The sequence below is a fragment of the Chelonoidis abingdonii genome, chromosome 4 (genome assembly GCF_003597395.2).
Source record: "Chelonoidis abingdonii isolate Lonesome George chromosome 4, CheloAbing_2.0, whole genome shotgun sequence".
Lineage (NCBI taxonomy): Eukaryota > Metazoa > Chordata > Testudines > Testudinidae > Chelonoidis > Chelonoidis abingdonii.
The window spans coordinates 29,067,296-29,078,354 of record NC_133772.1 but is presented as its reverse complement, the minus strand read 5'-3'; the positions used below and the strand labels follow the sequence as shown (position 1 = coordinate 29,078,354).

The 11,059-nt window shown below is 55.6% G+C and overlaps 1 protein-coding gene and 1 pseudogene across 1 annotated transcript; both read right to left on the bottom strand.

The window, feature by feature from the left end:
* Positions 1-5,787, bottom strand: part of LOC142046682 (glycine N-acyltransferase-like protein 3) — a 10,791-nt pseudogene extending 5,004 nt beyond the window's left edge.
* A 755-nt stretch (positions 5,788-6,542) lies between these two features.
* Positions 6,543-10,768, bottom strand: LOC116833435 (glycine-N-acyltransferase-like protein 3). Its single transcript, XM_032795000.1, has 5 exons — positions 10,691-10,768; positions 9,889-9,997; positions 9,536-9,661; positions 9,043-9,163; positions 6,543-6,999 (listed from the first exon to the last, which is right to left on the bottom strand). The coding sequence occupies exons 1-5, from the start codon at positions 10,766-10,768 to the stop codon at positions 6,543-6,545; spliced, it is 891 nt and encodes a 296-aa protein (XP_032650891.1).
* Between the last annotated feature and the right edge of the window lie 291 nt (positions 10,769-11,059).

The window sequence follows — 11,059 nt, the reverse complement described above, 5'->3', positions numbered from 1 at the left end:
TGTTCCCCTCCCCCCCCCGCCTCCTAATTCCCTCTCCCAGCAAACATTCACATATGGCATTTCTTTATTTGTTCTTCAGAGTCTTCTGCCATCCTGCAATTACCTTTCCCCTGGTCCCCTAAATAATAAGATTGAAAACCCCTTTGGCAGAGTCATGTTGTAGCAGCAAGAATGGTTTGTTCTCAGACTTATCCCAAGGGTTGGATATGAACTTACAGCCATTCAACCACATTCATAGTGGCCTGTGAGCTGTGGCTGGCATATAGTTTTATTGATTGGGAGATTGTTATAGTTGCTAGGATGTCTACAAGCTAAGGAAGGGCGCAGCAAAGGGGAGCTTTCCTGCAGGGTGCTATGTTTCTAGGACTTAGAGTAAGTTCCACCCTGGGAGGCTGTGAAATATGCATTAGAGACCGTGAAATCTGCTCTACCCCATGAAATCTGGCTATTGTAGAATTTCCACACTTAGTTTTATGCAGCTGCAGGCAGCAGTGCTGCCTTATGAGCTGGGCTGCTGGAGAGTGGTGGCTGCTGGCCAGGAGCCCATCTCTTAAGGCAGCGCAGCTGCCAGCAGCAGCCCAGAAGTGAGGGTTCATGGTATGGTATTTCCACCCTCACTTTTGCACCGCCACCACCAGCAGCTTCCTGCAGCCAGGCAAGGTTCTGGAGGTTGGAGTGTAGAGCCCAGTGCACAGGAGGAGATCTCGGCTACGGTGCCCTAGACCTGCCCCTTCCCGGCTCCAGACCTCATGCTCGGTGGTTAAAGGGGCCTTAGGCTGGCTGTGTATGCGCCACAAAAGGCTGGACCTGTACCATCCCCATACTATGCCACCCTTACTTCTGTGCTGCTGGTGGTGGCAGCACTGCCTACACAGCTGGGCTCCCAGCCAGCAGCCACTGCTCTTGGGCCTTCCAGCTCTGAAGGCATCACCACTACTGGCAGCAGTAAGGGTGGCATGGTATGATATTGCCAGTCTTATTTCTGTGCTGCTAGTGGTGGTAGCATAAATGTAAGGGTGGCCAGGGTCACTTGAGTGCTGCTGCCAGCGGTGGTGCTCCCTTCAGAGCTGGGCACCCAGCCATCAGCCACAGAGCTTCCTGCCACCAAGGGAGAATCCCAGAGATGGGTTTGACCTGGCCCAGGGAGTGGCTCATGCAGTGGAAGAGGAAGATCCATCCTTCCCCAGCCTGACTGGGTTTAGCAGCTGGAGCTCAGTATGTGGTAGGAGCTCCCATCCAGGGAGCCCCCAGCCCTGCTTCTCAGTGACTCCGGTCCCAGCACTCAGAAGTTTAAGGAACTTCGGGATGGCTGACTGTAGGGGGAGTGTCACAGCGTTCTTTGCTGACTCTCCCACTTTTATGCCTGCACCCTGTGTTTAGGCTGGTATAATAAAGAGCCTTCCATGCCTTCTTTTGCTGGATCACCTGGGTGTCTTTATTTACAACGTTCAAGCAGATCCCCAGTCTCCCAACGGCTAGTGCTCCTCCCAGACCCTCCCCAGGATCTCCTGTCCCAGAGACTTCTCTCTTTGGTAAGACAACAGCAATACTACCCTCCTGTCTCCTCTGAGGTTTGTTCAGGGTTTACATAGCCCTCCTGTGGCTCAGGTCAGCTGTCAGCACTCAGCTCAGCATGTTCCTCTGAGCCAGCCCTGATTAGAACTTGCAGCTGGGCTCGCTGCTGAATACCTGTGTCTGTACCCTGGCCTTCTGACTAGAGAGCATATTGCAGCTAGCATTTTGGCAGGGCTTTAAATAGGGTGACAATACAGCAAATGTGAAAAATCAGGACAAGGGATGGGGGGTAATAGGAGCCTATAAAAGAAAAAGACCCAAAAATCAGGACTGTCCCTATAAAATCAGGACATCTGGTCACCTTAGCTTTAAAGGGGTTTTTACCCCTGTCCTGCCACAGGAAGCATAGCACCTCCCTGACAATGACACCATTGACTGTTGCCCACCTCTAAGACCACCCCTTTCTCTCCCAAAAAAATGATGGCCACTTTCATACTATGCCACCCTCACTTCTGTGCTGCTGGTGGTGGCAATGCTGCCTTCAGAGCTCGGCTCCCGGCCAGCAGCTGCTGCTGTCCAGCCTCCCAGCTCTGAAGGCAGCGCAGCTGCCAGCAGTGCTCAGAACTAAGGGTGGCAATGCTGCAATACCCTTGAGAATGGACTTGCAACCTGGCCCCACAGCTGTATTTTAGGTCGGGAACCCCCACGATTTCAACACTGTGAAATTTCAGATTCAAATATCTGGAACCATGAAGTTTACAATTTTTAAAATCCCCTGATATTGACCCAAATGGAGCGTGAATTTGGTACCGCCCCCTCCCCCCAAAATGAGGCTGGTATGTGCAATGTTACAGAGAGATGCTGGAGAGATGGGAGATGTTTCTAGTTCCGTGGGGCCCAGTGCAGAGCCCTGGATTTTCCTGGCCACCCTGTTGGGACTCAGCCCTGCCCCATGGAGGTTGCTGGGGAGGGGAAGGTGGTGGCTGGTGCTGGGTCAGGGGGCTCAGGCAGGAGTTGTCCCTGTCTCTGGGGTGTGGATAATGATGGCACAGCTTGGGCTGGCGCTGGAAACCCCGGCTCTCCTGCAGCCTCTGTATAGGGAAGTTGTCTAGGGCCACGTGGCCAAAGATGGGACAGCCTCGTGCTTGCGTCCAGTCGGCTGTTATAGTGCTGAGCAGCTGCATGTAGCCTCACCTACGGTGCTGGGGCGGGAAGTAGCCATTAGCCATGAGCCATGGCACCAAAGGGGTCCATGAGGCTTCAGCTAACAGGGTGGCTAGTGGCATCCAGGAGGCAGAAGCTGGAGAAGTGACAAATCAGGTTGGCCAGGTACCGCCGGCCCTGCTCAGTCCCTACATAGGGCCACGTCTCGTTCAGCAGGTCGGCATGGTAGACGTCCAGGGACGAGAGCCTCATGGCAGAGTCCAGCCTGGGGAGCACAAAGAGGAAGGGTAGAACCAAGGGGAGGGAGAGACAGGCTGGCTCAGGAGGTGGGGAATGGGACATGGGGCCTTTCCCCTCAATGGGTGCTGGCTCCAATCTGGTCCTGGGGCTGGGGAACTCACTGGCTCAGAGAAGTGGGGAACATGGGACCTTTCCCTGGTAACACAGGTGGGAGCGGCACTGTGTCATGTCCCTGCTTGGCGGGTCTCAGAAGGGGTATCACGTTCCTCAGGGAAGCTTCTCCCCATTCCCAGAGCATCCCCTGGAGCCAGGCCCTTTGCTGGGGGCCTGAGTGACTGAACAGGCTTTGGGGAAGGAAGATGCCCCTGCCCCCGGGGGGCCCTTGTGGCTGGTGGAGCTGCAACATGGGGCAAGTGGCTGGTAGCTGTCCATGCTCTGCCTGGGCTGCTTGCCAGGATGCAGGTCTCCAGGGGTGCAGGTCAGACAACTGTTGGGCAGGGCCATCATGTGCTGTGGAGCAAGGGAGGCCATTGCCCCTCTAGACCTTGGCTTGCCCTCCCCCCATTGGTCTATCTGCTCCACTATTTTCTCCACCTGGCTTTGCAGGATACAGGATCACCTGTAATAGTCAAACACAGCTTTGCTCTTTCTCCCCCCTGAGATTTTCTGAAATTACACCTCTGGTGTTGGGGAATCAGGAGTCCCACACACATATACCCCATGCCTGAGATATGCAGTGTCTGCAGGGTCCCTGAGCAGCCAGAGAGCAGGCTGTGTGGGCAGTGCCAATCCCAGTGGGATACTGCCCTTGGCATCATGAGCCCCTGTGCTTGGGGCCTCGATGGGGTGAGGACCAGGGCCAGCTGGCCAGTCTGTGGGACTTCCAGTGACTCTGTCCACCCCACGGTGCCCACCCCTAGGCAGACACTGACCAGATCTCAGGCATGGTGCTGGGATCCAGTGGAGGTAGGTAAAGTAGTTGGATGCCTCCAGCTGCACCCCCTTGGCTCTAGTGATGTCCCTCAAGGCCTCATACACTCCATCCTGGAGCCCTGCAGGAGGTGGTGACAGGCCCTGAGCAGTGACAGTCCTGATGGGGAACGTGGCTGTTGGAGGCCCAGCTTGGAATGTGGGGAGGAGAGGGGACCAAGCTGACCCTCTGGCATGCCGGTCTCATGAAAGGGAGCCTGCACCAAGTGAGGCAATCCAGTCCTGAGACCATGGGGCACATGGGAGCAGCCTAGTGGGAAATGTGTGGACCTGGAGACTCAGGGTCTGGCAGTGTCGGGGCCAGCTGGAGTTTGCCCCAGATGGTGGGGGGGACATGCAGTGATTGTGGGGCTCAGGAGGAGACAGCCCCAGACATTGCTGTGGATGCAGAAGCCTAACCTCAGTTGATCATACCCATGCTGCCCAGAAGGGCCTGGTACAACTCTGCATACATGTTGGTGTAGAAGTCAGAGCTGTCTGATGCCACCTGCTATGGGAGACACAGAGCCGAAAGCTTAAAGGGAAACTCCCAATGGAAAGATTGATTTGCCCGCTCCTCCTCCCCACCCCCTCCAAGTCAGCCTGGCCTCTCTCCGGAGGCCCCCTAGAGGGAAAAAAGGCCCCATATCCCATTCCTCAGTCCCTGAACCAGCCTGGCCAACTGGGTGCAGCGTGGTGGCTGAAGGGGGACACGGCTTTGGACTAGGGTTGTGAATCTACCAGCACGTTGTGCCCAGCCCGGTTCCCGCAGTTTATGTTCATTGTGGCACCATGGATCTGCTGGAGATATGGAGGGGGTGGAGGGGTCAGATTTGAAGTTGGAAAACTCTTCATTGGGAGGCAGCACCGAGGTGGCCCTTTGCCAAAGCAGCTGAGGGTGGCAGCAGAGATGAGGGAGCACTGGGCAGCCCTCCCTGTGTTCATGCAAACAAGGCTGAAATCACCAGAGCTGGGTGGGGTAGTGGAGCCCGGGGGCTGGCCCAGCTGGCATTTCTCAAAGGATAGGGCACAGGCCTGTCTGATGCCCAGGCTCTGGGACGAGGCCAACAGCTGACAGCAAACTGTGAGTGGAGCGTAGCGGAGGAGGAAACCACTGCTGACGGGGCATCTGTTCAGTGGTTGTTGGTGAGGAACTAAATCAGAGGACACAGCTGGAGATACTAAGGGGCAGGACTGGGTGTTTACTTATTATTCATAAGTACAGAGAGGTGAGCTGTTATTGCTGAGCTCTCTCCAGTTGCATGCTGGTTTCCCCGTCCCCTCTAACAAAGTTCTTCTTGTTTCACACACACTCAGTTTCTCTCTTAAAGTCCCTCCAGGGATGATATTTAGTGATCGTAGAAATTTGGTAGGATGGCTCCAACTGGTGCTATTGGTTACTTTTCCAAAGGAAGCCCTAGATATTTGACCTGCCCCTTGTTGCTGCGGCCACGACCCTGCCGACCAGGTTATGCACCCAGAACACTTTGGTCTTCTGACCTTCAGTATTTTGACACAAAGTTAACATTTTCTGGGAATAAGCAGAACCTTTTTTGGGAAAATTTCATTTGAAAAGTGAGTTGAAAAATGGGAAACTGTTGCATGGCCCTAGCTGTAATTCTACCTTCCCCCTCGCCCACGTGGTCCCAGCCGTACCAGGGAGTGCCGCCCCAAAGGGGAAATACTCAAAGGTGTCTTCAACAATCAGTTTAATCACAGCTGGGATCACTAAGCCCAAAAAGCTTCCTACTATCGGTCAATGTCGGTGGGCAGAGTTAAAGGGATTTGGGTGTCTTCGCTGTGTGGTGCTGAGTTTAACACATCTGGATTGCTTTTGACTGTGACCTCAGGCCAGGAGTTCTTGGTGATGGTGAAGTTTGGTTTAAGGATAATCAACATCGCGGGGAGGTATTTAACCCTTGAGTTACTCAGGGAGACTGGCCCTTGGCATGGGAACACTCTCAGGATGGTGAATATCAATGCAGAACAGCCAGATCCATCATAGGTTAGAAGCATCATGGGTTAAAGCACGCTATGCTCAAGGAGATGTTGCTGAATGGGGACCTATGTCCCAGCCCCTCCCACCCCACTTAAAGCTGCCCCGGCTTGTATTGTCCATGAGATGGGAAAAGAGCTGATGAGAGCAGGGTGGAACAGCAAGAGACATGAGAAGCCCCAAGGAAGTGGGGGAGAAAGATCTGGGGAAGATGTCTCTGGCAGGGGAGGGGAAGGGTGATACACTGACTGTGGAAGAGTTAGAGGTGCAATACGCTGAGCAGGGTGTCCCAGGGAAAGCAAGAGAGGAGGAGCAAAGCAGATGCAGGAGGCAGGTGAGCATGTAGCTAGATTGGCTGGAAGATCATTGAGCCATTGTTGGAGGAACTGGGATGGGGCAGTGTAGGGAAGTGGGATGAGGGTGCTATGTGTATGGGTCTGTGTATGGGTCTGGCGTGATAGGGTCCATCAAGGAGGGTAGGTTATGGGCCTGGAAGTGTAGAACAGACCCTCTAAAGGTGGATATAGGGCTATGGGGGAGGGCAAGGCCTGTGGGGCTGGAGCTGGGAGATGTTACTGATTCCACTTGGCCAACAATGATCCCCCGACTCCTCTACCCGCCTCCCTTGTCAGGTCCCCTGGGCGGCTGGGCTGGGAACTCATGCAGGGGCTGTGCCTGGTGCTGGCCTGGGGGTTAACATGGGGACTTTCCCCAATGCTGGGTTGTGAAGAATGACGTACCACAGGTTGGGCTGGCGCTGGAAGCCCTGCTTCTCCTGCAACCTCTGCATGGGGTAGTTCTCCACGGCCACACAGCCATAGCTGGGATAGCCTAGTGTGTGCAACCGCTTGATTAACAAATTATTCAGCATCCCCATGTAGCCGCACTGCCAGTGCTGGGGCAGAGTGTAGAAAAGCCCCATGGCACCAAACGGATAAGAAGTGATCCAGCTGACTGGGTGCCAAGCAGCATCGAGCAGGCAGACACTAGGGAAGTGACAGATCAGGTTGGCCAAGTACTTCCTGCTTTTCTCATTCCCCCCAAAGACCCACGTCTCATTCAGCAGGTCAGCGTGAGAGACATCCAGGGATGAGAGCTTCATGGCCGGGTCCAGCCTAAGGGGGCAGAAAGCAGCACGGCAAAGCCCCAAAGGTCAGCGATCAGAGTGACACCTCAGAATCATGAGATGGCCCTAAGATCATGAGGTTTGTTAAAACTATGACACTGTGATTGCTGGTCTCCCTTGACAGCTGAACTCCCCTGCCCCCAACCCCTGGATGTGACATGATCAGTACTGTCAACACTCTCAGATTTATTATGGTGATGTGGGCCTCGCTGCAGAATCTCCTATCCCCATATCTGCCCATCTGTTGCCCAGCAAATCATTCTGTCCCATCAGTTCTGCCTCCACACAGGCACCCATCAACTCTGTCTCCAGCCCTGCCCACCCTAGCCCCTCCCAGCTTCCCCTCGGCACCCCCTGGTGTTCTTTCATGCCTTCCAGCCCTGTGGGGGCTGCAGCAGGCTCCCCTCTGCCCTTCCCAGGCTGGGTGTCCCAGGGAAGGGGTGAACAGGGACACCACACTGTCTCATTGCTCACAAGAGGGGTGGGGGAGCAGGGAGTGGAACCACTCTGAGATGCTGAACAAATTCTGCTTCTTCTTCCCCCAACCCGTCCCATGAGAAGGTGTCATGTTACCTCAGGGAGAGGGAGTGGCAGGGACCTCTTACTGCAGCAGCTCTGATTGGCTGCTCTTCCCCCAGCAGGGTGTGTGGGAGAGGCAGTCAGTCAGACTGGGCTTTCCCCCCAGGGCAGGATGGGGTTTGCCACGAAGATCATTGTAAGATGGGATCCAGACCTGGCCAAACTTGTGGGACTCAGGAGTGGGGGATAATAGATCCAAGTGGGGGATAATAGATCCAAGCTGCCTTGCTTGGGGGGTGGGAAATGGGACACGGGACCTTTTCCCCTGACTCATACAGTGGCAAGTCTGCCTAATATCTCCTCTCATTAGAACTGAATGTTTCATTCCCCTTCCTGATAGACAGGGCCGGCTTTAGGAAGTGCGGAGCCCAATTCGAACAGTTTCAACAGGGCCCCAGCAGGGATGACTAAAAAACAAAAAACCACACACACGTGTAAAAAAAACACATGGGGCTTGTACTCACCGAGTGGTGCGTCAAGTCTTCAGCAGCACTTCGGCTGCGGGTTCTTCACTTGCTCCAGGTCTTTGGCAGCACTGAAGGAGCCACGGCTGAAGTGCCGCCGAAGACCCGGAGCGAGCGAAGGACCTGCCGCCGAAGTGCCGCTGAAGACCCAAAGCGCCGCCAGGTGAGTAAAAATTAAAAAGGCACCTCTAGCCAGGGAAGGGATTCTCACTGGGTGCGAGGCCCTCTTAGGCGCAGGGCCCGATTCGGAGGAATTGGTGGAATAGGCCTAAAGCCAGCCCTGCTGATAGAGACCCCCCATCCCTAAAGTGCCCCTGGGGTATCTGCCCCTCTCTGGGTCCTGGGTGACAAGCCACAGTCTGAACAGGCTGTGGACAGGGAAGGCTCCTCTCCATCCTGGGCTAGGTGAGATGTGGTGCAGGGATGGGTGGGAGCACGGTCTCTCGCTGCCCAAGCCCTGCCAGGGCTGGTTGGCTGAAGGACTGTCTGGTCCCCAGGGGCCACGGATGGGGCCTCATTGGTGGCACAGAAGCCATTTGTATCAGTCTTTCCTGGTAGAGGCTGGGAGCTCTGTGCAGGAGCTGAAGAGGGATCCCCCTCCCCATGGCTGGCCCCACCTGAATCTGGCTACGCTCCCCAGTCCCTGCAGGGTCCCTGAAAGAGATTGGGCTCAGTGCCAATTGCACTGAGATTCTGCTGGTGGCAACAGGACCCCAGTGCCCTAGGTCCTGCATAAGGAATAGTCAGCCAGACCTTGTGCATCCCAAGGTTAGGGTGACCAGATGTCCCGATTTTATAGGGACAGACCTGATATTTGGGGCTTTGTCTTATATGGGTGCCTATTACCCCCCAACCCCTGTCCCAATTTTTCATGCCTGCTGTCTGGTCACCCTAATCCCAATGCCATGCTGGCCAATGCCCCCACCTCTTAGGCTGCCTCCTTCCCTAGCACACTCCCGTGGAGCCCTGTGACACAGGCAGACACTGACCAGATCTCAGGCGTGGAGCTGGGATCTGGGTGAAAATAGGTGAAGTAGCGCAACACCTCCAGCTTGATCCCCTTAGCCTTGGCGATGTCCTTGCAGACTTCGTACACTCCATCCTGGAGCCCTACAGCAGGCAGCAATGGGCCATGAGCAGTGGGGAAAGGGACTGAATGGTGGTGACAAAAGGGCCCATATGTGTGGGGAGCCCAGCCTGGCACACGGGTCAGGAGGGGCAGGGGTCTGAGCTCCCAGATCCCCAGCCCCAGCCCTAAGGGAAAAGGGTGTGGTCAGGTGAGCTGACACCAGCCCAGCACTGTCACGGGGCTACCCCATATGTTCCTGCCCTTCATAGGGCTCCTGGGAGCAGCTTTTCAGCCTTGGTGAGGAGAGGGCTTTGGGGCTGGCATTGTAGGGTGGGATCCTGAGGTTGACCCAGACAGGACATATATGTTCAGTTGCTGTGGGGCTCTCCCAGATGCTTTGGGGCACAAGTTACCAAGGATGCGGAAGGTCTGTCCCCAGTTGACAGCACATGCACTGGCCAGCAGGGCCCGGCTGGCACCTAGGTCCCGGTAGTACACTGTGTATGTGTTGGTGTACAAATCAGAGTCATCTAGAGACATACAGCCAAGATGGGAGAATTCCCAGTGGAATGACCGATCTGCCTTCCCCATCTCCCCAGAGCCAGCCTGGTCCCCCCTACAGGGGAAGGGCTGCGTGTCCCATACCCAGCCCTCAAGCCAGCTTGGCTCAACCCTGTGGCCCCCTGAAGTGGAAGGGCCCAGAATCCCAGTCATCCTCCCAAGCCATACAGGTCCCCAGGTGCAGCGTGGTGGCTGAGCAGCTTCACCTTTCTGCACATCTGGGTGAGGATGACTTTGAACTTGGGCCATGAATCCACCAGCACCTCCTGTGCAGCCGGTTTCCCCCAGTTTATGGTAATCACAGTGCCAGAGACCTGCCAGAGTCATGGAGATGGTGGGGGTTAGAGCTGGGGGAGAGGCATTTCATGATCTTCTGCACATTAGGTGGGTTTTTACCCTTCTCCAACATGGTCTCCCTCTCCCATCCCTGCCAATGGGGCTGACACCACAGGCTGCCCCTAGTCAAGATGGCCACCACCTCACAATGATTTCAGGGGGCTAAGGCCTGGGAACACGGGTGCCCCTGGCTATGGGTCCTGGCCTGGGATCACAGGGGAGACCCTGAGCGCAGAGGAGGGGCAACAAAGGGGCTGGTGACCCCCCACACACACACTTGAGCCCTGTGATGACATGGAATCATGGAGGGAGCCAGAGCTACCCAGGTCTTTGCTCGGCTGGCACAGAGCCTGCACATGGAGTGACTGGCTGGCACAGAGCCTGCCTGTGATGTAACTGTTCGATATGGAGCCAATCTGCCCTGTGACTGGCTGGGGAGGTCCTGCCGGCTACACTGGGTGAGCAGCAGGAATTTGCTGGATTTGGAGTTTGGGAGACAGGAGATGTGAGTGGAGAGGGGGCGGCTGGGAGAGCAGTCAGCACCTGGGGGCAGGGTCTTGCCCTCAGCCAGCCAAATCTCCACCTCATCACCTTGGGGAGAGGGAACTTTGTGCCCTGCTCCCATCCCTCCCAGGAAGTGGCATGTGGGAAAAAAGATCGGTCCTTGTCACCAGCAATATATCAGGCAGGCCCCTCCATAGTGTCCCTTCCAGCAGCCGCAGCTTGGAGGAGCAGCTCAGGATCAGCATCTCTGGTGTGGATGGGCCCTCGGCAGATTCCAGCAGAGATGGCACAGGGGATGCCCTGTGGAGGAGAGACCCATCAGTTCCCTGTGACCTTCCCCCCTACCCCACCTCCCTGGTGACACGAGGGGTGTCTGCAACCTTCCTGCCCTGCCAAAATAACAAATGCTGTGGGTAGACCTACAACAATAAACCAGACTGGTTACAACACCTGTACCCACTAGAGACCCTACAATAACCATCCCAATGGTTATATTCTCAGTGCAGCATTTCCTGTGGATTTTCCTCTCCTCCTAA

Coding starts and splice junctions, on each gene's coding strand:
- LOC116833435 (XM_032795000.1), bottom strand. CDS start 10,768: ATGCTGATCCTGAGCTGCTCCTCCAAGCTGCGGCTGCTGGAAGGGACA. Junction 9,998..10,690: donor GCCTGCCTGATATATTGCTG/GTGACAAGGACC, acceptor TGACTCTGGCAG/GTCTCTGGCACTGTGATTAC. Junction 9,662..9,888: donor CACCCAGATGTGCAGAAAGG/TGAAGCTGCTCA, acceptor ATCTTGGCTGTA/TGTCTCTAGATGACTCTGAT.